A 26,857-nucleotide genomic window follows, 5' to 3' on the forward strand; every position below is an offset into this window, starting at 1 on the left:
GGATTAAAATATGGGAGTGATATGTTCTTATTGCTGATTTTGTAGTCGACTATCTTCTTGCAGGTTTAACTGACTGTGGAGAGAGATAAACTGCCTCTTGAAACTTAACAAATGATTGTTCATCAGGAGAGAGAGAGATAAACTGTGGCTCTTCATGCCTATGTCAAAAGAAGTATTCATCAGGAGGGAGAGATATATAAACTGCCTCTTCAAAAGAGTGTGCTTCACTCTACAAAAATGGAGACTGGCTGAGCTTGGCAGAACATTCTGGAATATCATCCACTGGGCCAGACCAAATAGCACTGATGCCGGGGGTCTCCAGAGGCCAAACTAAATAGCACCTCTGCTGGGGGGGCGGGGAGTGTTCCAGTAATCATCCAGATAAACAAAATTTTTGTCCTCACCAATTCGTATGCATCCAGAATAGCCTTTTTTACTGTATCATAATCCTTAGACTCCTGCTCTGACAAAGCAGCATAAGCTTCCAGTGCTAACCCCGTCAATTTACTCTGTAGGGGTAATGTCCACTTTGCTTTTGGCCACTCCATTTGGATTGCTATTTTCTCAAAAGCCCTAAAGAACGTTTCTACTTTCTCTTTGAATTTTGGGAGAGCCTGTATAAATTTAACCATATCGCCACTGAGTTCCATTCTAGGACTAGGTTCCCCTCTACGTTCATAGAATCATAGAACTTACAGTGCAGAAGGAGGCCATTTGGCCCATCGAGTCTGAAGTAGGTTCAATGATGTGTCTTTGAAAAGCCCCTAGTCGCCACATTCCGGCGCCTGTTCGGGGAGGCTGGTACGGGAATTGAACCCGCGCTGCTGGCCTTGTTCTGCATTATAAGCCAGCTATTTAGCCCACTGTACTAAACCAGCCCCTTTCATGCTCTTAACGGCAACCAAACTCTCCAGCTCCATTTTCCCACTGGAAGTCTCATTGAAGCTACACTCTCGCCGGGGCCCCAATGCTCCTCGCACTTCCATCAAATTTAAATGTTTAGCATTCGCTTCAAATACCTCATCTTCGTAGCTCCAGCTGATTTAACCAGTTTAAGTTCCCTGCCAATTCGACTAGCGGGTCTCTGCGGAGCCCCTCCAAATAATCCAGCGTTAAGTGTTCCATCTGGAGAAAATGCTTAGCTTCTAGGGCCTTCTTGTTATATCACTACAAACTTTTTAATTTATGCTGTAACCCAAATTCGCTGTCTTAATGTTTAAAATACCAGAGCCAAGCCCTCAATTTATGTTACAACATCCTGGCCTAGACGCGGTTAATTCCAGCCCCCTTGACCCGGAGTTGTAACATAAGTGAATTAACAAATAATTATTAGGGCGGCACGATGGTGCAGTGGTTAGCACTGCTGCCTCATGGCACTGAGGACCTGGGCTTGATCCTGACCAGGCCCGGGTCACTGTCTGTGTGGAGTTTGTACATTCTTCCCATGTCTGCGTGGGTCTCACCTCCACAATCCAAAGATGTGCAGAGCAGGTGAATTGGCCACGCTAAAGTACGCCTTTATTTGAAAAAACAATTTTTAAAAACAAGTAATTAATATAATCCTGTTGAGATCTTTGGCCCGAGGGTGCTCCAATGACACAGACACCAGATTTGTAAGCAAAAACACAATAACTTTATTTATAACAAGAAAAGAGTTAAAACATACAATAATTAAACTAGATAACAACCTACTAATCTATTACTTTCCCCTTTGGAGTCTGTCTGACTTCGGCAAAACATCAGTGATAGGGGGGTCTCCACAAGCCAAACCAAATCGCACATCGTGTGTGTGTGTGTAAGTAAAAGGATCCTTACATAAGGAAGACATGTTTCCTTTACTGAGGGGTCAATAATCAGCGCGAATACATTTATGGTAATAGGCAGAGAATTTAGGGATTTTAGGAAAAAACCTTTTCACTGATAGGGTAATGGGAATCTGGAACTCACGTCCTGAAAGTGTGGTAGAGGCAGGAACCCTCAACATTAAGAAGCATTTCGATAAGCACTTGAACCGCCATAGCATACGAGGTTACGGACCAAGTGCTGGAAAATGGGATTAAAATCTCACGGTGTAGAAGAGACCCGTCCGCCCATCAAATCTGCACCGACGCATGAAAAACACCTGACCTACCTACCTAATCCCATTTACCAGCACTTGGCCCATACCCTCGAATGATATGACATCCCAGGCAACATCCAGGTGAATTGCCTCTGCACCCCTCCAGTGCAATCACATCCTTCCTATAATATGGCAACCAGAACTGCGCACAGTATTCCATCTGTGGCCTCACCAAAGTTCTATACAACTCCAACATGGCCTCCTTGCTTTTGCGATCTGTGCCTCGATTGATAAAGGCAAGTGTCCCATATGCCTTTTAACCTTCCTATTAACCTGCCCTTCTGCCGTCAATGATCTATGGACAAACAGGCTAAAGTCCCTTTGTTCTTCAGAACCTCCTAGTGTCATGCTGTTCATTGAATACTTCCTTGTCAATTTACTCCTTCCAAAGTGTATCTCCTCACTTTTTTATAGATGGATACTTGATGCCCTGAACAGACACAATGGGCCGAAGGGCCCCATTCTGTGGTGTAAAACTCTAAGCTTCAAGAAGGACTTTCCAAGTCCCGCCCACACAAACCCAGATATCACCAGGTGGAAACAGGATACCAGCCACAGCATGGGATCTGGCCTAGCCCAGCACCTTCCAACACACCGGAATCAATACCCCCAGGACCGCCAGTAGACCCCAACACCCACACTCCAGCCAGACCTGCACCTCGCCTATTACATTTAGAGCAGTGCACAGCCCCCATTTACACTGAAAGAAATGGATGATTACTCCAGCCTCAGCCGGGAAAACCCCATACCGAAGAGAAGAATCCTCAAGACACCCAACAATTCCGTAAAGATGACGGTTCTCCCAAGATTTTTGTTTGTTTTTCAGTGTCTCCCTATTTTCATTCCAAAGGTCTTTTTTAAGTGGGCGAACAGGTGATATCTGGGTTTGTGTGGGCGGGTAAAACCCCGCAAGTGAATAAAGTGTTGCTGGAGCGGAGCCGAGGGGAGGGAGTGCTGGCACTGCCCAACTTTAGGAACTATTACTGGGCGGCTAATAAAGCCATGATTAGGAAGTGGGTAGTGGGGGAGGGGTCTGTGTGGGAGCGGGTGGAGGCGGCATCATGTAAGGGCACAAGTTTGGGGGCATTGGTACCGGCACCTCCGCTGTTCTCGTTGGCCCGGTTACTCAAGAAGCCCAGTGGTAGTGACAGCCCTGAGAGCCTGGGGGCAATGGTGGGAGCATCTGGGAGTAGAGGGAGTGTTGGTGTGGACTCCAATCGGTGGTAACCACCAGTTTGTGCCGGGGAAGATGGATGGGGGGTTTTGGGGGTGGCAGAGAGCGGGTATTGAGAGGCTGGGGGATCTGTTTATTGATGGGAGCTTTCCTGGTCTGGACGATCTGGACGTGAAGTTTGAATTGCCGGGACGGGATGGGTTCCAATATCTCCAGGTGAGGGATTTTTTGCGAAGGCAGGTTTTTACCTTTCCGCTCCTTCCGCCACAGGGGATACAGGACAAGGTAGTTTCTAGAACAGGGGTGGGGGAGGGGAAGGTATCGGAAATTTACAAAGAACTTCTGGAGTGGCCGGGCGGCATGTGGTGCAGTGATTGGCACTGGGACTGCGGCGCTGAGGACCCGGGTTCGAATCCCGGCCCTGGATCACTGTCCGTGTGGAGTTTGCACATTTTCCCCATGTCTGCGTTGGTTTCACCCCCACAACCCAAAGATGTGCAGGTTAGGTGGATTGGCCATGCTAAATTGCCCCTTAGTTGGAAAAATAAAAATAATTGGCACTCCCTAAATTTATTTTAAAAAAGAAGGGAAAAAAAAGAAATTATGGAATGGGAGGAAACCCAGATAGGGGAGACAAAACGTAAATGGGAAGATGAGTTGGGAAAGGAGTTAGAGGCGGGTCTGTGGGAGGATGCCCTGAGCAGAGTCAATACATCCTCATCATGTGCCAGGCTCAGCCTGATACAATTCAAGGTGGTTCACCGGGCACACATGCCGGTGGCCCGGATGAGCAGGTTTTTTGGGGTAGAGGACCGATGTGGACGATATGCAGGAGGGCCCGCAAATCAAGTCCACATGTTTTGGGCATGCCTGAAGCTCAGGGGATTCTGGCAGGGATTTGCAGATGTCATGTCCAGGATGTTAAAGGTGAGGGTGGCTTCGGGTCCAGAGGTGCCGATTTTTGGCGTGTCGGAAGACCCGGTCTTCCAGGGGGCGAGAGAGGCTGATGTTTTAGCCTTTGCCTCCTTGGTAGCCCGGAGATCTTACTAGCGTGGAGGGACTCGAAGCCCCCAAAAACAAAAGTATGGGTTAGTGATATGGCTGGGTTTCTCAGGCTTGAGAAAATCAAGTTCGCCCTGAGAGGTTCATTATTAGGATTCGTTCGGAGGTGGCAGCCGTTTATCGATTTCTTCGGAGAAAATTGAATCGTCAGTAGATTCAATAAAGGTGGGGGGTGGGGTTTAGATTATATCAGTCTAGCTTAGGCGAGAACGGCGGGAGATGGAGGGGTGTGTTACGCGTTGAACTATGTTTATATCTGTACTTGTGTCTTTTGTTATTATAAAACCATAAATGCCTTAATAAAATGTTTTTTAAAAAAGGACACCCAATAATTGGGCACCCTGGGAGGAGGGCAAGATACCCTCCTCCCCGGTACAACCATGGAAGATCTCCCTAAACCACTGGACTGGACCAGGATTTGTAACAGCACCCTGCTCACCAGGATGAAGCGTGGAAAAGGGGAAAAAACCCTGAAGAGAAGAATGCCTGGACTGATCTAAATATATAATAATAATCTTCATTTGTATCACAAGTAGGCTTACATTTACACTGCAACGAAGTTACTGTGAAAATCCCCTAATCGCCACACTCTGGCACCTATTGTGTACACTGAGGGAGAATTCAGAATGTCCAATTCCCCTAACATGCATATTTTTTTGGGACTTGTGGGAGGAAACCGGAGCGCCGGAAGGAAACCCATGCAGACACGGGGAGAACATACAGACTCCGCAGACAGTGACCCAAGCCGGGAATTGAACCCGGGTCCCTGCCGCTGTGAACCAACAATGCTAACCATTGCTACTGTGTCACCCAATCAACCATCAGCCAGCAGTGTCTGCCATCACAGGAAGAATACGAAGAAAATCTCCCTCTTCAACAGACCAGCCAAGGTTAAACCAAACCCGTGCAGCACCACTTATATCCTCCCATTTTGATAGCTGTTAAAAAAACAAGACGCAGAGGAAAAACTCCAACCTCAAGGAAGAGTCAGAAGGAACCCAGTCCTCCCCAGGATACATAATCTGCCCAGGCCATCAAAGGAGAAAGGCACAGATTCTTAAATTCAAAATAACAAAAATAAAAACCTAATACAGTTAGCTGTAACTGGGGGGCTATCCTCCACCTCAATGAGGACTTAACTAACCCCATCATCCAACTCCAACATCCACCCAGCATCCCGTCCTGGCTCCACTCAACTTCATTATAAACAAGATAAGGGGTGTCAAAAAGGCATTTCCCTCCCATGACCACAGGGATTATAACACATAATGACAAAAAGGAGCTAAATTGCTCAGAACACATTTCACATAATTGGCTCTATGATTTTTGCTAGAACAGGATAACCGGCAACTTTCAGCCTCGTGCTCACACACCCTTGCAGGAGAAAAGACAGCAATAAGCAATCAACAACATAGTCACAAGGGAGTAATGTCCAGGGTTACAGAAGAATTGCAGGATAATTACACAATCTATGTTGCTCGAGAAGGCTGACACCAGGACAGGATCAACGAACACTCGTTAGGATCTCCCAAGGATTACAACAAATGAAGCACCTTCACTTCCACCATGCCGTTGGGGGTGGGGGGGGGGGAGGCGTGGCGTGCATCCCAGGCCTCAAAGATCAGATACTCTGTGCTCCCAGCCTCCAAATCAGGAATACCAAAGCATAGCAGCCAATCTTCAAACACAATCGTAAACTCACCTCCCACTTCGCGCCAGGGACCTGGCTCATGGACACATCTTGCCTGGCCCCCTACCTCCAGAACCTGACGGGATAAGCGTCACACCATGCGGCAGGATCTTGAAGGCAGGCCCTCACCAAGGAAAGTATTCTTCTGAATGCAAGAAATGTCTCGGGTGCCTCCACCATTTTTCCAAGGATACATCGTAAATCTTCAAAGTAAGCTCTAAAGACCTGCACCACAGAGCTGGGTTCTTCATCCAGAACAGAATTCTCAATGGCGGCCATCATCCAGTACAAAGGCGAGAGCCCTCTCCCACCCCAGGCCCCAAGATAGCTGGGGTAGCACGGTAGCATAGTGGTTAGCACAGTTGCTTCAGCTCCAGGGTTCCAGTTTCGATTCCCGGCAGGGTCACTGTCTGTGCGGAGTCTGCACATTCTCCCCGTGCCTGCGTGGGTTTCCTCCGGGCGCTCCGGTTTCCTCCCACAGTCTAAAGTTGTGCGGTTTAGGTGGATTGGCCATGCTAAATTGCCCTTGGTATCCAAAAAATGTTAAGTGGGGGTTACTGGGTTTGGATAGGGTAGATACGTGGGCTTCAATAGGGTGCTCTTTGTAAGGGCCGGTGCAGACTCGATGGGCCGAATGGCCTTTTGCACTAAATTCTATAAGGTCACACGACGATTTTCTGCAATTTATTTCTGCTCCTCTTTGCAAAACACCGTTCAGGATCCTCCAGGGACATAGCGCAAGAGATGTATCCCAAGAAAAGACAAATATGAAAAGTAAAGCATTGCAAAATGAGCAGAGCCGGAGCTGAAGAAAATGCAGCTGCTCCCACGCTCATGTCACGTGCCCCCCTCCCCGTACCGTATGTTTAGAAAAGATTAAGGTTCATGAGATTAGAGTTGACATATTAGCATGGATTAAGGATTCGTTAACAGACAGAAATCCGAGAGTAGGAATAAATGGGTCAATTTGAGGATGATGGTATGAAGCTAGTGGAGTGCCACAAGGATCAGTACTTGCACCTCAGCATTTACAATTTGTCAATGAATTAAACAAGGGGACCCAGTGTAATATTTCAAGGTGTGCTAACAATACAAAGCTTGGTAGGGCTGGGCACTGTTTCCACGTATCGGTGTATGGAGAAAAGGACCAGAAGTGCACAAAAGGGCAGAAATAAGAAGTTAGCCACGAGCTGTGTTGAACTGCAGCGGGAGACCGTATGGCCGAGGACCGGACCCCTGGGGTGGCAGCGCAGTGACCAGTGGACCCCGTGATGCAGGCTATCCAGGATGGTTTTGCCAGGCAGAAGCGGGAATGTTTGAACCCGATTAAAGAATCGATCGATCGGCTAGAGAGCAGATTGGACACCCAGGATCGGGCGATTCAGAAGGTTGAGAAGAAGCATCAAACAGCGGTGGAGCTGGAGGTAGGGATGCTTCGGGAACAGCAGAAAAGGCTCCTGGAGAAGGTGGAGGACCTTGAGAACCGGTCCCGCCGGCAGAACTTAAGAATTGTCGAGCTCCCGGAGGGAGCTGAGGGGGCAGACACTGGGGCATACGTAGCGGGTATGTTCGAAAAGCTGCTGGGGGAGGGGGCGTTTCCCCGACCGTTGGAGGTGGACAGGGCGTACCGAGCGCCTGCTAGGAAGCCGCGAGCGGGGGAGCCTCCGAGGGCAATGGTGGTGAGATTCCATAGGTTCCTGGGCAAGGAATGCATTCTTCGGTGGGCCAAGCGAACGCGGAGTTGTAAGTGGGACAACAGCATCCTGTGGGTGTACCAGGACCTGAGCGTGGAGGTGGCGAGGAAGAGGGCAGGCTTTAACCAAGTCAAGTCTATTTTCGGTCTGCTGTATCCGGCGCGTCTTTGGGTCACGCATGAGGACCAGCATCACTATTTTGAGTCGCCCAATGAGGCGCTGGACTTTGCGAAAAGAAAAGGACTGGTGGGGGTCTGAGAACTCTCGTACTTTGAGACAACCTGTTGGCCTATATTGGGCCCCTTTTTTCTGTTTTTTTCCCCTCCCCTTGGTATTTTTTGGAGGTTTTGTTTTCCTGTCTTTAAATTGGTTATGCCTTCTCTTATTGTTTCGTGACTGTTTTTGGAGCTCTGTTTAAGAAAAAGGTGGGGGGGGGGGGAGTTGATTTTTCGTTTTTGGGTTCTTTTACTTGGTAGATGTTGGCAATGTCCCTTTTGTTTTTATTGATGTGCACTTTTGTGGGATAGAGACGTGCCTGTTTGAGTTTTGGTGGGTGGTGCTTTTGTTTTTGTGTTTTCTTGCTGTTGGGTGTTTATTTGGGGATTGTTAGATGAGGGAGTTTGTTTGTATGAGAGGGGGGGGGGAGCAAGGAAATAATAGGTGGGAGACTTCTTGGCGGCGGGGGCCACCAAGCTAGCTGGGTGAGCTAGCTCACGGAAGCACGGTGGGGGGGGTGTATATGTTTTGTTTACTAGATTGGTTAGGTTTTAGAGTAGTGTTGCTGGGAGGGGAGGGGGGTTGGGTTCTGCTGATGAGGGAGGGACTTCGGTGGAGGGACACTGAGGAGGTCGTGCGTGGGGGCCGCCGTGGGGCGGGCCGGAGGTGCGGCACAGGCTGGAGGCGGGCCCAAGCAAGGGGATGGCTGATCGGCGGGGTGGGGGGGCACTTTGCCCCGCAACTAGGCTGATCACCTGGAATGTTCAGGGGCTAAATGGGCCGGTAAAGAGGGCACGTGTGTTTGCGCACCTGAGGGGACTGAAGGCGGACGTGATAATGCTGCAGGAGACGCACCTTAGAGTAGTGGACCAGGTCAGGTTGAGGAAAGGCTGGGTTAGTCAGGTTTTCCACTCTGGGCTGGATACAAAGACTAGAGGGGTTGCGTTCTTGGTTAACAAGCGGGTGACATTTGAGGTGAGAAGAAGTTTTGGATGTGGAAGGTCGATATATCATGGTTAGTGGCAAGCTGCAGTGGCTGAAGGTAGTGCTGGTCAATGTATATGCGCCAAATTGGGATGACGGGGATTTTATAAAGAGGGTGTTAGGGAAGAATCCGGACTTGGACTCGCACAAGCTGATTATGGGAGGGGAATTTAATACGGTTATTGATCCCGGCCTGGACCGGTCATGCTCGAGAATGGGCAAGGTGCCAGCAATGGCAAAGTAGCTGAAAGGGTTCATGGAGCAGATGGGGGGGGGGGGGGGGGGGGCTGCATCCATGGAGATTTAGGCAGCCGAGGGCGAAGGAATTTTCTTTTTACTCCCACGTACATAATGTGTACTCCCGGATCGATTTCTGTGTCTTGGGTAGGGCCCTACTGACTGGGGTGGTGGACACTGGGTACTCGGAAATCACAATCTCGGACCATGCTCCGCACTGGGTGGACCTGCAGGTGAATATGGATAGCAAGCAGCGCCCTCAATGGAGGTTGGATGTAGGGCTGTTGGCGGACGAAGCTGTGTGCGAGAGGCTGAGGAAGTGCATGCTGAATTACCTGCAGGTAAATGATACGGGGGAGGTCTCGGCAGCGGTGGTCTGGGAAGCGTTGAAGGCAGCGGTGAGAGGAGAGCTGATCTCGATCCGGGCTTACAGGGACAGGCGGATTGGGCAGAAACGGACCAATTGGTAAAAGAGATTCAACGAGTTGATACGAGGTATGCGGAGGCTCCAGAGGCAGGGCTTTTAAGGGAACGCCGGAATTTGGTTTGTTAACCACAGGGAGGCCAGTGGAACAGCTCAGAAAGGCGAAAGGGGCGGTTTACGAGCACGGTGAGAAGGCCAGCAGGATGCTTGCACAGCAGCTCCAAAAGAGGGAGGCAGCTAGAGAAATAGGAAAAGTTATTGATAGGGATGGGAACTTAGTTGGGGACTCGGCAGGGGTGAGCAAGGCCTTTCGGGACTTTTATAGCAGGTTGTATAGGTCGGAATCCCCTGCGGGGCCGGAGGGGATGAGGCACTTCTTGGAGGGGCTGACTTTCCCGAAGGTGGATGGGGAACTGGTAGAAGGGCTGGGGGCCCCGATCGGGCTGGAGGAGGTAGTGGAGGGTTTGAAGGCCATGCAGTCGGGTAAGGCCCCGGGACCGGACGGGGTACCCAATCGAGTTCTATAAAAAGTTCTCCGGAATATTGGGGCCGGTGCTGATGAAGGTTTTTAACGAGGCTAAGGAAAGAGGGGTTCTGTTCCAGACGATGTCACAGGCCATGATCTCGCTCATCCTGAAATGGGACAAGGACCCGGAGCTATGTGGATGTTACAGGCTGATTTCCTTGTTGAACGTAGGTGCCAAACTTCTGGCCAAAATTTTATCCTCCGGGATTGAGGACTGTGTACCGGACGTTATTGTGGAGGATCAGACGGGGTTCGTTAAGGGCAGGCAGCTGGTGGCCAATGTAAGAAGGCTGTTAAACGTGATCATGATGCCCCCGGAAGGTAGGGAGGTTGAGGTAGTGGTCGCGATGGATGCGGAGAAAGCCTTTGACCGGGTTGAGTGGGATTATTTATGAGAGGGGCTGGAGCGGTTCGGTTTTGGGAGGGGCTTTATTGACTGGATTAGGTTGCTATACTGGGCTCCGGTTGCAAGTGTACGGACAAACAGGGCGACTTCAGACTATTTCAGACTGCACCGGGGGACGAGAGCGGGATGCCCCCTCTCCCCACTGCTGTTTACGCTGGCTATAAAGCCGCTGGCAATTGCTCTGAGGACCTCAAGGGGCTGGATGAGGCTGGTCTGGGGGGGGGGGGGGGGGGGGGGGGTGAGGGGAGCACAGGGTCTCTGTATGCGGATGATGACCTACTGTTGTATGTCTCAGACCCAATGGCGGGGATGGAAGAAATTATGGGAATTCTAGGGGAATTCAGCTGGTTTTCGGGGTATAAGCTCAATATGGGAAGAGCGAGATGTTTGTGGTCCAGGCGAGAGGTCAGGAGAGGCGACTGGGGGAACTGCCGTTCAGAGTGGTAGGGGACAGTTTCAGGTATCTGGGTATCCTAGTGTCGAGGGATTGGGACTGGCTACATAAATTGAACTTGGCCCGCTGGTGATGGGGTGATGGGATGCGCTCCCGTTGTCTCTGGCGGGCAGAGTTCAATCGGTAAAAATGACGGTCCTCCCGAGTTTCCTATTCGTTTTCCAATGCCTCCCCATCTTCATCCCGCGGTCCTTTTTTAAGCGGATCAATAAAATTATTGTGGACTTTGTGTGGGGGGGGGCAAGTCCCCGCAAGAGATGAGGGCAATGCTCGAGCGGAGTAGAGGGGAGGCGGATGGTGGGCTGGCGCTGCCGAATTTCAGCAATTATTATTGGGCGGCTAATATAGCCATGGTGGGGAGGTGGCTGGTGGGGGGGGGGGGGGGGGGGGGGGGTGCGCATGGAGGTGGCATCTTGTAAAGGCACAAGTCTATAGGCGCTGGTAACGGCGCTTCTGCCGTTCCCGCCGACGCGATACTTCACCAGTCCAGTGGCGGTGGCGGCCCTGAGAATCTGGGGCAGTGGAGGAGACATGTGGGAGCAAAGGGGGCATCGGTATGGTCCCCAATCTGCGGTAATCACTGGTTTTCCCCAGGGAGGATGGACGGGGGGTTCCAAATTTGGCGGAGAGCAGAGATTGAGAGGATGGGGGACTATAAAAGGAAGCTTCCCGAGTATGAGGGCGCTGAAGGAGAAGTTTGCATTGGCGGGGAGAAATGAATTTCGATATCTGCAGGTACGGGACTTTCTGCAGAGGCAGGCACCAACCTTCCCACTCCTGCCGCTAAGGGGGATTCAGGATAGGGTGGTTTCTAGAGGATGGATAGGAGAGGGGAGCGTCTCGGACATATATAAAGAGCTTTATGGGTTCGGAGGAGATGCAGACTGAGGAGCTGAAGCAAACATGGGAGGAGGAGCTGGGGGGAGAGAGAGGAGGGCCTTTGGGCAGACGCGTTGGGTAGGGTCAACGCGTCCGCAACATGTGCCAAGCTCAGCCTGATCCAATTTAAGGTTGTTCACCGGGCTCACATGACAGTGGCCCGGACGCGCAGATTCTTTGGGGTGGAGGACAGGTGTGCGAGGGGGCCAGCGAACCATGTCCACATGTTCTGGGCATGCCCAAAACTGAGGTGATTTTGGCAGGGGTTTGCCGACGCATGTCCAAGGTATTAAATACGAGGGTGACAATGAGTCCAGAGGTGGTGTTTTTTGGGGTGTCGCAGGTTCCGGGAATCCAGGAGGAGAAAGAGGCAGATGTTCTGGCCTTTGCTTCCCTGGTAGTCCGGAGGCGGGTATTACTAGCATGGAGGGACTTGAAGCCCCCGAAATCGGAGACCTGGCTATCGGACATGGCTGGCTTCCTCTGCCTGCAGAAAATTAAGTTCGCCATGAGAGGGTCTCTGTTAGGGTTCGCTCGGAGGTGGCAACCATTCATCGACTTCTTCGCAGAGAATTAATCGTCAGCAGAAGGGGGGTGGGGGGTTAGGCAGGGACCTGTGGGAGAGGGAGGCGGTATTTGCACTGTTAATATTTTCCTTGTTATGTACATTGTTGATTTTGTTGCTGTTACAATGGCAAAGAAATACCTCAATAAAATGTTTTTTTTAAAAACATACAAAAGCTAGGTAGGAAGGTAAGCTGTGAGGAGGAACTAAAGAGACTGCAAAGAGAAATGGACCGGTTCATTGATCGAGAAGATGGTGACTGAAGAAGTACAATGTGAGAATTGTGAAAATATTTACAATTCTTGGTGAGAAGGATGGAAGAACAGCATTTTTCATTAAAGCTGAGAGAGTCTGGTAATTTTGGGTGTGCAGCGACACTCTTTAGAACTTTGCCATCAAGTCTGCATTGCCTCGCCCTATCCCTTTTTCCACAATGCACTACTTAATACTTCTCGATATTCAATTCTATCTGCCACTTATCTGCCCATTCTGCCTGCTTCTCTATGTCTTGCTGAAATAAATTGGTATCAGCCTCACTGTTTGCTTCATATATTATCGGCAATTTTTGAAATTTTTCTTTGCATTCCAATGTCCAAGTCCTTTAGATATATCAAAAAAGGCTGTTGAGGTGGCATTGACCCTTGAGGAACACCATTATCACTCTTCTGAAATGCTGAAGTCTCTGTCTGTGGGGGTGCCACCTCCTGGAGTACACAATCCAGAAATCTTGCATCCTACCGGAATGTTCTGCAGTGATTCCAGCTGCCCTTCTAGTCAGGAAACACCTGAGTCGAACTCAAGCAGTTGGAAACATTTCTTACATGTGTGGTCCTGAACACACCTTAAGTGTCATAAAGTTCCCCCATGGTGCAGACACTGTAAACGACAGGTCTCAGTTGTCCGTCGATGATTTAAAAAAAAAAGAAAATTAATCTCTCCTTCCTCTTTTAGAATCTAGTTAAGATCTTGTTTAGACTATTAATTTTAGTTATTTAATTCTCTTGTTAACGTATCCTGAGTTTAGACCAGTGTCCTAGGTTAGAGAGAGAATAAAGTACTCCCCAACTAATTACTTCATGTGATCTCATGCTTTGATTTTGTTTTTTGAATATGATCTGTCTGCTCCCAAAGAGTTCTTTTACCTGCTTTGGTCTCACTGATGTCTCACGTTTGGGCTTGCTTGCCTGATGCTCCTTATCCATTCCGGTCTTCCTGAGTTCCCAATTTTCATGGTCTTGAGTCTATTCCATTGCCACTCTTTTATCTGCTCCGATCTTGCTGAGTTCCCACTCCACATGGAACGATTGCTTAGAGTGGGCCTATCTATATTCTCTAGAATTTAGAAGAATGAGTTATGATCTCATTGCAAGATATAAAATTCTTAGAGGGCTTGACAGGCTGGCTAGAGAGCCTTAAACTAGGGGCCTTAGTCTCAGGACCAAAATGAGAAATTTCTTTGCTTAACGTGTTGTGAATCTTACTAGTTCTCTTCCCCAGAGCGCTGCAAATGCTCAGTTGTTAAGTATAATCGAGACTAAGCTTTTTGACGCCAAGGGAATTGAGGGATATGAAGATAGTCCAGGACGGTGGAGTTCATTTAAAAGTTGAGCCACAATCCTATTGAATGGTTGAGGAGGTTTAAGGGCCTGTATGGCCTGCTTCTTCTCCTCTTTCTCATGTCATGTGTGTATGGTAATGTGACTGTTTACCCCAGTACAATTTTTTTGTTGCATGAATCAAATTTAATTTTCCTTGTCACATAACAGATACGGTGACTGTCACCCTGTATTCTTCATTGGATCACTTGAAGCTGCCTTTCAAGAAGCTTTCTATGGAAAAGCCAGAGATGTAAGTGACCTTTCATTATATTAGCTCAATCTGCATTAATTTTTCAATCCTTTCATTTGAATAGGCTATGTCTTTTAAAAAAAGGGCAGCATCTCCTTCCTTGCAAGTACCTCTTCCCTCCCCCTCCCCCAAGTGCAGAACCTGCAGAATTAACTAAAATATGTAGCTGGTTGGATAACTTGCAGCTCTTAATTTCTACCAATGCTATTTGGAGTGGAGAACAGAATTCAAGTTGTTAAATGTTCAATATACACAGGATAAACAAAATGGAACAAGTTATAAATTCCTAATTTAAAATTCCATAAAAAGAGGGACAAAAATGTTTTTTCCTCCTGAAATGAGAAACATTGGCTGTAGTAAGTGACACAATGAGCTTTGTGCTGCAGTAGGTGACCTTAAGCTAAATTTGAAGTGCTTTATCTCTTGCCTTATGCTTCAATTAACTTAAATAAGCACATTAACTGAAAATTATCCTTCCCCTCTACTAGCACAAACATGCCACGTTGTTTACTCCAGCATCAGCAAAGTTCAGTTAATTATTACTCTCTTGTTCAAGGCTATTTTTTACAAAATTACAAAAATCATTACTTGTATGTCGATCCTTTTCAATATTACTTTTTAACAAGGCACATTCTACTTAAACGTTTTAATGGAATTTTATACAATCGAGGCATCCTTATGTCATTGGTCTCATTTTATGTAAAATACAGAAATGTTTTTCTTTATAAAGTTAGATTTCAAATTCTGCAATTTATTTCTCTGGTAAAGAAAAATATTTGAAACAACTAACCACATAAAAGGAAGGAAAATAATATGGTGCTAAAACCTGTTTTGACCTAAATCCACTGCCAGGGTTTTTGAACCTAAACTCATTAAATGTTTATTTGAGTGGCTGGATTACGAAGGATTTTGGAATACCATCAAATGATATATACTTAATCGCTAAGTAAAACACTGCACTTGATTAAGTCTTTCTCACGACGCCACTCACAGTTCGTCTAATCAGGATGCTTTAAACTGATTATCTACAGATTAGCGTAGCCCATTTGACCATTTTTTATCTTTTCCAATTTCACTTGATGTCCTTTTTTATTTAAAAAATGTATAGTTGAATCCCAACAAATGTCAAGAAATGGAATCTTTGGATTAAAATTTACATAGAATGTTATGGACAATTTCCAGTTTATAACTTCCCATAGTTTTCCTGTGAATCACTCTAAATTTTACCACACAAAGTTATATGCTTTATTAGAAATTGTGATAAATAGGTTGCTGTTTGGAGAAAGAGTTTTACCATTTCAAGTTTGGACTGATTGCATTTTAATGCTGATACCTGAATCATTCTTTCTCTACGTAGCAAATGGAAACATTTAAATTCTATGTTTTGAGTTGTATTACTCAGTGGAATTCCCTAACATTTGACGCAGTTTGCAATATAATGAGTTACAACTAACATTCTCTATTACGCATTGATCAAGTATTTTTACCTGACGTTAAATACATACTGTGGTGAATGTATTCACCATAATGCATGACACTGTAACCATTGTATCCACCTAATGTAACCTATGACCTGGAAGTGGTTATACGAGCTGCTTCCAGGTACTGTACTGTAACCCCGGTGGGCCCCGCCTCTGGCTCTGCTCTCACCGGCGCCATATATAACCTGGCCACCTGCGGATGGCACTCATCTGCACAACCAACTCTGGCTGGGCAAGTTCACGACTAATAAAGCCTTATGTTCACTCGCTGTCTAGGCCTCTTGGTGAATTGAAGGTATGTCAATTTATTAGTCGTAGACAGCACCATGGAAGCCGCTCTAAAGCCAGACAGGCTCGAACTCGACGCCCGCGTGTCCGAAGCCAAGGAAATATTTGAACATTGGCTTTGATGCTTCGAGGCCTACATCGACTCCTCCACAACAGCTCCCTCGGAGACCCTCAAACTGCGACTCCTCCACGCTTGGGTGAGCCATCGAATCTCGGTAATGATTGAGAAAGTGGCAACGTACGAGGAGGTGGTCGCAACCCTCAAGGCGCACTTCGTGAAGCCCGTAAACGAGGTGTTCGCTAGACACCTCCTCACTACTCACCGTCATCGTGCCGGAGAATCGCTGGACGAGTATTTGGAAACCCTGACTCTACTCGCGAGGAACTGCAGCTATCGAGATGTGACGGCGGAGGAGCATATGAACTCACAGATCCGGGACACCTACGTGGTGGGGGTCCGCTCGAACTATATCGGGCAGCGTCTGCTGGAAAACGGGACCTCCGACCTGCGGGACACGGTAAAGCTAGCTACCTCGCTAGAGGTGGCCTACCAGAACCTTGGCGTGTTCCCCTACCCGACTGGCCTTCCTCGGCTATGTCATGGAGAACGGAGTCCTAGGCCCCGACCCCGACCGTATGCGCCCCCTTACAGAACCCCCCCCCTCCCCACAGCCTCAATGCCCTAAAACGATGCCTGGGGCTGTTCTTCTACCACGCCCAGTGGACCCCCAACTACGCGGACAAAGCCCGCCCATTTATTCAAACCACCAGTTTCCCCCTGATGGATGAGGCCCGCTCGGCCTTCAGCCGCATCAAGGCCGACATCACCAAGGCCGCAATGCACGCGGTGAACGAGTCCGCCCCCTTCCAGGTAGAGAGTGATGCGTCAGACGTCGCCCTGGCCGCCACCCTCAACCAGGCGGGCAGGCCAGTAGCATTCTTCTCTAGAGTCCTCCACGCTTCCGAAATCCGACACTCGTTGGTCGAGAAGGAAGCACGAGCCATAGTGGAAGCCGTGCGGCACTGGAGGCACTACCTAGCCGGTAGGAGGTTCACCCTCGTCACCAACCAGCGGTCGGTCGCCTTCATGTTCAACAACGCACAATGGGGCAAAATAAAGAATGACAAAATCCTGAGGTGGAGGATCGAACTCTCCACCTACAATTACGATATCAAGTATCATCCTGGGAAGCTCAACGAGCCCCAGATGCCCTGTCCCGTGGCACATGCGCCAGCGCGCAAGATGACCAACTTAGGGCTATCCACAATGACCTCTGTCACCCGGGGGTCACCCGGCTTACCCACTTCATTGAGGCCCACAATCTGCCGTTCTCCACCGAGGAGCTCAAGGCAATGACCAGGGACTGCAAAGTCTGCGCAGAGTGCAAACCGCACTTCTACCGGCCAGACAAGGCCCGCCTGGTAAAGGCCCTTTGAACGCCTAAGTATCGATTTCAAAGGGACCCTCCCCTCCACCAACCGTAATATATATTTTCTCACCGTCGTCGACGAGTACTCCCGCTTCCCCTTTGCTGTCCCCTGCTCCGACATGACCTCGGCCATTGTAATAAAGGCACTGCACAGCATCTTCACACTGTTCGGTTTCCCTGCCTACATCCACAGCGACCGGGGTACATTGTTCATGAGTGATCAGCTACATCAGTACCTGCTCAGCAAAGGCATCGCCTCGAGCAGGACTACGAGCTATTACCCGCAGGGAAACGGGCAGCTGGATAGGGAGAACACGACAGTATGGAAGGCCGTCCTTCTGACCCTCAGGTCTGGATGTCTCCCAATCCCCAGCTGGCAGGAGGTCCTCCCCGACGCCCTCCACTCCATCAGATCACTCCTCTGCACAGCCACGAACGAGACCCCTCGCAATCATTTGTTTATCTTCCCCAGGAAGTCCATCTCCGGGGTCTCGCTTCCATCTTGGCTGTCATCCGGGACCTGTCTTTCTCCGGAGGCACATGAGGAGCCATAAGACCGACCCGCTGGTCGAGAGGGTCCAGCTGCTCCACACCAACCTCCAGGATGCCTACATCGCGCACCAGGACGGACAGCAAGATACGGTCTCCCTACGAGACCTGGCACCAGCTGGTTCCCCTGCCAACGCGCCCAAGCACCCTGTACGCCGCCCTGGGTCTCCTGAATTGTCCTGCACCGACACTGCCGCCACCCACCACCCCCCTGTCTGCCCCCACACCCCAACCGTCTCCGACTCGCCGGACAGAGGCTCCAGCTCCAGACACAACCGCACCGCCATAGCTGAGGAGGTTGAAGAGAACGATCCGGCCTCCAGAGAGACTGAATATGTAATGACCCCACGTCACCCCCGCTGGACTTGATTTTTTAACAGGGGATGAATGTGGTGAATGTATTCACCATAATGCATGACACTGTAACCATTGTATCCACCTATTGTAACCTATGACCTGGAAGTGGTGATGCGAGCTGCTTCCAGGTGCTGTACTGTAACCCCGGTGGGCCCCGCCTCTGGCTCCGCCCTCACTGGGGCCATATATAACCTGGCCACCTGCAGGTGGCACACTCATCTGCACAACCGACTCTGACTAGGCAAGTTCACGACTAATAAAGCCTTATGTTCACTCACTCGGCCTCTTGGTGAATTGAAGGTATATCACATACATATTAGGAAAATTGCAAGCATGTTTTAGAGAATGGAAGACAATAACAAACCCAGATTTACATTGATTTGCAGCATTGCCATGATTTGGAAATGACTAGGCAAATTTATTTAATGATAATGTAGAATTCATCCATATATCTGGAATTATATTGTGTAAAACCTAATGGCACTGATATGCCACCTTGGCAATGGAATGGCATATTAAATGACAGAAAATTTGATGCCGGGAGCAAGGAGTTTTTGTGGCTGTTTGTGTGGTCAGCTTTATTTTTAATAAACACTAGATATCTACTGTAAGTTATTTTACGAGTATAAAAGAGTAAAATGCTGAACCTGATAAATGGTGTTAACTTGGGCAGTCTTATATGACAAAAGGAATACCTGAAATCTATCAATGGTAATGTCGCTTGTTCTTTGATTGTATACTTTCCAATAGACCCTTAAAGTTGTAATTAATTATAGAATGTCACCTGGTATTACTAATTAGTGTTATTTCACAGAAGGTTGTAAGAAACTCTTTTTTGAGGGAAACAGTGGAGTTTGGACTTGTATGATTGTAACAGAAGGGAGGATGTGCTTTTTTAGGGAGGAAAAAGCTGAAATTAAATGTGGCAATCTCAAACTGTAGCAAATAAAAAGCTTAGAACCTGATTTATGAGCTTTCTTCCAGCTGTGCTTTTATATCTTGGTTTGTATACATGTGAAATATTTCACATCTTAACAATAGGAAGAAAATGTCCCAAGCATTGCTTGGTATTCTGCACAGAAAATTATGCTATTTCAGCCTTTGTCTTTTTGACCTGAAATATTTGAACTGTTTGCATTTCAACTACTAGCAGATGAAGGGAACCTTCAGGTTACATACTATATTTTCTGTTTCATATAAGTGCCTCTTTTCATAGCACACTTATTGAAAGCCATATGGTAGAATCTACTTATTCCTGTACCTTCAGTCCTTTTATAACTATAATAGAAGTTTTTAGTGATTTTGTCAACATATTGGGCGGCATGGTAACACAGTGGTTAGCACAGTTGCTTCACAGCTCCAGGGACCCAGGTTCGATTCCTGGCTTGGGTCACTGTCTGTGTGGAGTATGCATGTTCTCCCCGTGTCTGCGTGGATTTCCTCCGGGTGCTCTGGTTTCCTCCCACAGTCTAAAGATGTGCAGGTTAGGTTGATTGGCCATGCTAAATTGTCCTTAGTCTCCAAAAAGGTTAGGTCGGGTTACTGGGTTACGGGGATAGGGTGGAGGTGTGGGCTTAGATAGGGTGCGTGTTCCACGGGTCAGTGCAGACTCGATGGGCCGAATGGCCTCCTACTGCACTGTAAATTCTATGATTTTGAATGAAAGGTTTAATTACATATCTATGTAGGGGAATGTTTTTCCAGTCTTGAGCATAGCCCATGTTTTAATTCTAATACCAATTATTATTTGAGGAAAAATATTTTTCTTTCTGTATTAATAAGTTGTATTTGATGTGCATTTTGTAAAACAATGAAAGACCATTACATAACAACATAAATTAAACCTACTCTGATGCCCTCACCCTTATCGGTGCATAGGAAGTTCTCCATTTGCCATCGTTGGTGCCATTAGTGAGGAACCTCGGAGAAGTCATAATGTTGGGGAAAAAGTCAAAAAGATTAATTTAAAAACATATCTGCAGTTTTTCAAGTTGAATCTGATGTATTATTTTTATTGCTATTCTTATTAGATTATTTTTGGAGAGCTGTTTCCAAATAATCCTCTTTGCTTTATTTGGTTGATGAGGAAAAAAACAAAAGGGCTACATTGTAGTTGAGATGCAGCAGGTGTATATTGACTGAATATGTCCTTATCTACAGGAGAGACACACCAACCTTGTTTTGGGCAAAGCAGTTCATTTAATTGGTTCCCTCTGCCATCAACTCTGTATACACACCCTTCTTCAATCTATCCTGACTGCAGTAAGTGCCATATATAGGATTGCAGCATCTCCACATGCCAGTTTTGTAGCAATTCCCAGCCTGCGTTCTCCAAATTAACAATGTAATATCATGCGAGCATCACCTTGTGAATTCTGATCATGGTATTACTGATTTGGACATATGAAAGTCTCTCTAGTCCCCGAGGACCATAGGCTGCTATCCCCCTTTTGAGAGAGAGCTGACTGGTGATGCTTTAACTTGAGGGTCACCATACCTCAAGCGAGGGTCAAGGTTGAGAAGGTGGGGCCTTCATGGATAATCTCAGCCAGTAGTGGAAATGAACCCACGCTGTTGGCATTGCTGTGCATCACAAACCGGCCATCTAGCCAACTGAGCTAACCCGTGGGACATGTAAATCCCTCGTCATTGCGAGGTCAAACACCTTGATGGATCTCTGTGTCTATTCAGAACCCTGGATATGCGTTATCCCTTCTTAGTTCCCAAATAACAGAAATTTCAGACTGTACTTTTTGGCAAAGTTATTTGAAACTTTATTCGTCAGCTTTTTAGTGTCTACTGGTGATTCAATTTCAGTACAAAATTAAGAGAAAGTTCCAACTAGTCCTGCAGCAAGCTAGTCAGATCGATTGTCTTTAGCAAATACAGTAGTTGGCTTCAAAATACAATTATATTTCTTGGTAATTTCTTCAAATCAAGATGCACAGTACAAAATGACTGAGTGATTTAAACAGAAGAAAAATGGCGATAGCAAAGGCAGCAGCAAGACATGGGTGTCAGAAAGTGATAGATTGATTCCAGAATGAATTTTCTCATCCCGACAACTGATCTTTAAGATTGCTATCTTAAAGTGTTGCCCTCTTTGCAGCTGTGATTGGCTTTAACTAATTTATAATTCACTCAATTCGGCCGAACTGTCTGTCCGTCAATTTATGAGATAAATGATTTGGGTGTGATTTTGTAATTTTCCATACCCTCGGTGCCAATTATGCCTCTAATATTAATTAGATTAACACAGTTTTCGATAAGTCATTATAACCCTGACTGACTGTTACCATGGAATTGGATCTGTCCAGGCCTGGGAAGGCATCTGCCAACAATGAAGTCTTTTATCACTGGCCTTGGATTCTGTTCAGTCTCGAACAACTTGCAAAATATGAACATTTTAAGTCTTATCTGATTAATTTCCAGTTAGTCAGCTTCTCTTACTCTCATGGTTAATATGATTCAGTCAATTACTCCCAATGATTTCTTATTTAAACCCCCTATCTACCTCATCTATAGCTAACTACAAAACCTGATTTCTATCACACCTGGAATTTTCTATGAATGGGATCACTTCAAAAGAATAATAAGAATTAAAGAAGGTGACATTTATTAAAGACATTAATAAGAGAATCATTTGGTATTAGATTGCAACTCATTTATTTGTCTTTCCAAGGTGTTAGATAAAATGTTTTCAATTGTAAAACATAATTAATTGTGAGATTCTTCACATGTTCATGGTTTAATAAATCTATTTGATGTCTTGAAAAATTAAGCTGGTAGTGACGTTGTTCTGCTTTTGAAGCCTGAAATGAGATCCAATGGTAACACAGATAGTCCGATCCAAATAATTAGAAAACATGAAACTGAGATAGGTGAAATTGGGGGATTTTGTGCAGGTGGAAAAAAGCAGCCTTGGTAATATATGGTCAGAAACTAAACTCTGGGTCAGATATGACATCATGTTTGTGAACAGTCATATTTCAATAGTTGCCCAAGAGAGGAATAGAGTTGGTAGGGAGAGAGGAGAGATAAAAACAATGGCTTTAGTGTTCCCGATGTTTAATTGGAGGAAATGAATGCTCAATGGTGATATGCAGCCTGGTAATTTAGCAAGAATGAAGGAGTTGGGAGAGGTGATTGTGAGCGAGAGCAGGTGTCATAAGAACATAACATTAAAAACTAGGTGCAAGAGTAGACCTTTGAGCCTGCTCTGGCATTTAATAAGATCATGACTGATCTGATCATGGCCTCAACTCCAATTTTCTGCCTGTCTCCCATAACCCTTAACCCCCTTGTGTTTCAAAAATCTGTTTAACTCCGCCTTGAATATATCTAGCCTTCATAGCTCTCTGGGGTAAAGAATTCCAAAGATTTACAACTCTGAGAGAAGAAATTCTTCCTCATCTGTATCTTAAGACCATAAGACATAGGAGCGGAAGTAAGGCCATTCGGCCCATCGAGTCCACTCCACCATTCAATCATGGCTGATTTCAACTCCATTTACCCGCTCTCTCTCCATAGCCCTTAATTCCTCGAGAAATCAAGAACTTATCAACTTCTGTCTTAAAGACACTCAACGTCCCGGCCTCCGCCGCCCTCTGTGGCAATGAATTCCACAGACCCACCACTCTCTGGCAGAAGAAATTTCTCCTCATCTCTGTTCTAAAGTGACTCCCTTTTATTCTAAGGCTGTGCCCCCGGGACCTAGTCTCCCCTGCTAATGGAAACAACTTCCCTACGTCCACCCTATCTAAGCCATTCATTATCTTGTAAGTTTCTATTAGATCTCCCTCAACCTCCTGAACTCCAATGAATATAATCCCAGGATCCTCAGACGTTCATCGTATGTTAGGCCTTCCATTCCTGGGATCATCTGTGTGAATCTCCGCTGGACCGGCTCCAGTTCCAGTATGTCCTTCCTGAGATGTGGGGCCCAAAATTGCTCACAGTATTTTAAATGGGGCCTAACTAATGCTTTATAAAGCTTCAGAAGTACATCCCTGCTTTTATATTCCAAGCCTCTTGAGATAAATGACAACATTGCATTTGCTTTCTTAATTACGGACTCAACCTGCAAGTTTACCTTTAGAGAATCCTGGACTAGGACTCCCAAGTCCCTTTGCACTTCAGCATTATGAATTTTGTCACCGTTTAGAAAATAGTCCATGCCTCTATTCATTTTTCCAAAGTGCAAGACCTCGCACTTGCCCACGTTGAATTTCATCAGCCATTTCTTGGACCACTCTCCTAAACTGTCTAAATCTTTCTGCAGCCTCACCACCTCCTCCATACTACCTGCCCCTCCACCTATCTTTGTATCATCGGCAAACTTAGCCAGAATGCCCTCAGTCCCGTCATCTAGATCGTTAATATATAAAGAGAACAGCTGTGGCCCCAACACTGAACCCTGCGGGACACCACTCGTCACCGGTTGCCATTCCGAAAAAGAACCTTTTATCCCGACTCTGTCTTCTGCCTGACAGCCAACCGTCAATCCATGTTAGTACCTTGCCTCGAATACCATGGGCCCTTATTTTACTCAGCAGTCTCCCGTGAGGCACCTTATCAAAGGTCTTTTGGAAGTCAAGATAGATAACATCCATTGGCTCTCCTTGGTCTAACCTATTTGTTATCTCTTCAAAGAACTCTAACAGGTTTGTCAGGCACGACCTCCCCTTACTAAATCCATGCTGACTTGTCCTAATCCGACCCTGCACTTCCAAGAATTTAGAAATCTCATCCTTAACAATGGATTCTAGAATCTTGCCAACAACCGAGGTTAGGCTAATTGGCCGATAATTTTCCATCTTTTTCCTTGTTCCCTTCTTGAACAGGGGGGGTTACAACAGCGATTTTCCAATCCTCTGGGACTTTCCCTGACTCCAGTGACTTTTGAAAGATCATAACTAACACCTCCACTATTTCTTCAGCTATCTCCTTTAGAACTCTAGGATGTAGCCCATCTGGGCCCGGAGATATATCAATTTTTAGACCTCTTAGTTTCTCTAGCACTTTCTCCTTTGTGATGGCTACCATATTCAACTCTGCCCCCTGACTCTCCTGAACTGTTGGGATATTACTCATGTCTTCTACTGTGAAGACTGACGCAAAGTACTTATTTAGTTCCTCAGCTATTTCCTTGCCTCCCATCACTAGATTACCAGCGTCATTTTGGAGCGGCCCAATGTCTACTTTTGCCTCCCATTTGTTTTTAATGTATTTAAAGAAACTTTTACTATCATTCCTAATGTTACTGGCTAGCCTACCTTCATATTTGATCCTCTCTTCCCTTATTTCCTTATTTAAAAAAAAATATTTCATTAAAGTTTTTCGATCAAAAAGAATTTTCCATTTTTACAACTTTGTAACAAAATGTACATTGACCGTTATTTAAACAATATATTAACTAACAACAAGTACAGAAAAAGAAATAGTAACATTGAAAAAATAAATATAATTATTAACAACTAGCATGGAAAAGAACAAAAAAAAAACAAGGACCCACATGTACCCCCTCCCCCCTGGGTTACTGCTGCTGTCTTTCCTGTTTTCCCTTATCGCTCTGCGAGATAGTCAAGGAACGGTTGCCACCGCCTGGTGAACCCCTGAGCCGAACCTCTTAGAGCGTACTTTATTCGCTCCAATTTTATAAACCCTGCCATGTCGTTTATCCAGGCCTCCACGCCCGGGGGTTTAGCTTCTTTCCACATTAGTAGAATCCTTCGCCGGGCTACTAGGGACGCAAAGGCCAAAACATCGGCCTCTCTCGCCTCCTGCACTCCCGGCTCTTCTGCAGCCCCAAATATAGCCAACCCCCAGCTTGGTTCGACCCGGACCCCCACCACCTTTGAGATCACTCTTGCCACACCCACCCAGAACCCATGCAATACCGGACATGACCAAAACATGTGGGTGTGGTTCGCCGGGCTTCCCGCGCACCTCCCGCACCTATCCTCCACTCCAAAAAATCTACTCAGCCTTGCTCCCGTCATATGCGCCTTGTGTAGAACCTTGAATTGGATCAGGCTGAGCCTGGCACACGAGGACGAGGAATTTACCCTACTCAGGGCATCAGCCCACAGCCCCTCCTCAATCTCTTCCCCCGGCTCCTCCTCCCATTTACCCTTTAGCTCCTCTACCATCGTCTCCCCCTCGTCTCTCATTTCCCTGTATATATTGGACACTTTACCATCCCCGACCCATGCCCCCGAGATCACTCTGTCCTGGATCCCCTGCGCCGGGAGCTGCGGAAATTCCCTCACCTGTTGCCTTGCAAATGCCCTCACTTGCATATATCGAAAGGCATTCCCAGGTGGCAACTCGTATTTTTCTACCAGTGCTCCCAGACTCGCGAACGTCCCGTCCAAGAACAAGTCCTTCAATTTCACAATTCCTGCTCGTTGCCAAGATTGGAATCCCCCATCTATCCTTCCCGGGACGAACCTGTGGTTGTTCCTTATCGGGGACCACACCGGGGCACCCGTCACCCCCCCCTATGTCGCCTCCACTGCCCCCAAATCTTCAAAGTCGTCGCCACCACCACTGGGTTTGTGGTGTATTTTTTCGGGGAAAACGGTAACGGCGCCGTCGCCAGTGCTTTTAAACTTGTTCCCCAACCTTTTCCATGCTGCTCCTTCTTCTTCCCTCATCCACTTACATATCATAGACACGTTGGCGGCCCAATAGTAATCACTCAGGCTCGGCAGTGCCAGTCCCCCTCTGTCCCTCCTACGATGCAGGAACCCCCTCTTTACCCTTGGGGTCTTTCCAGCCCACACAAAGCTCATAATACTCCTATCCACTTTCTTGAAGAAGGCCTTTGTAATCAGTATGGGGAGGCACTGAAACACGAAAAGAAACCTCGGGAGGACCACCATTTTGACCGCCTGTACCCTACCCGCCAATGACAGGGGCACCATCTCCCACCTTTTAAAGTCCTCCTCCATCTGCTCTACCTGTCGTGTCAAGTTAAGTTTATGCAAGGTTCCCCAGTTCCTAGCCACCTGGATCCCTAGATATCGAAAGTCCCTTGCTACTCTCCTCAGCGGCAGATCGTCTATTCCCCTGCCCTGTTCCCCGGGGTGCATCACAAATAGTTCACTCTTTCCCATGTTCAATTTGTATCCCGAGAACTCTCCAAACTCCCTGAGTGTCTGCATTATCTCAGGCATCCCCTCCACTGGGTCCGCCACATATAGCAGCAGATCATCCGCATATAATGACACCCGATGTTCCTCTCCTCCTCTGAGCACCCCTCTTCACTTCCTGGAGCCCCTCAGAGCTATGGCCAATGGCTCGATTGCCAACACGAACAGTAACGGGGACAAGGGTCACCCCTGTCTTGTGCCCCTATGTAATCGGAAATAGTCGGATCGTTGCCTGTTTGTAACCACGCTTGCCACCGGGCCCCGTACTGGAGCTGAACCCATCTGATGAACCCCTCTCCAAATCCAAATCTCTTCAGT

The 26,857-nt window shown here is 47.2% G+C and overlaps 1 protein-coding gene across 3 annotated transcripts in view; it reads left to right on the forward strand.

The window, feature by feature from the left end:
• faf1 (Fas (TNFRSF6) associated factor 1) overlaps positions 1-26,857 on the forward strand; it is a 612,606-nt gene that overhangs the window by 334,405 nt on the left and 251,344 nt on the right. For all 3 annotated transcript variants that reach the window (XM_072510911.1, XM_072510913.1, XM_072510912.1), the window contains one exon: positions 14,197-14,278. In XM_072510911.1, the coding sequence (XP_072367012.1) occupies positions 14,197-14,278 (82 nt within the window). The remainder of the gene's footprint in view (positions 1-14,196; positions 14,279-26,857) is intronic.

Source organism: Scyliorhinus torazame, chromosome 7, assembly GCF_047496885.1.
Source record: "Scyliorhinus torazame isolate Kashiwa2021f chromosome 7, sScyTor2.1, whole genome shotgun sequence".
Classification (NCBI taxonomy): domain Eukaryota; kingdom Metazoa; phylum Chordata; class Chondrichthyes; order Carcharhiniformes; family Scyliorhinidae; genus Scyliorhinus; species Scyliorhinus torazame.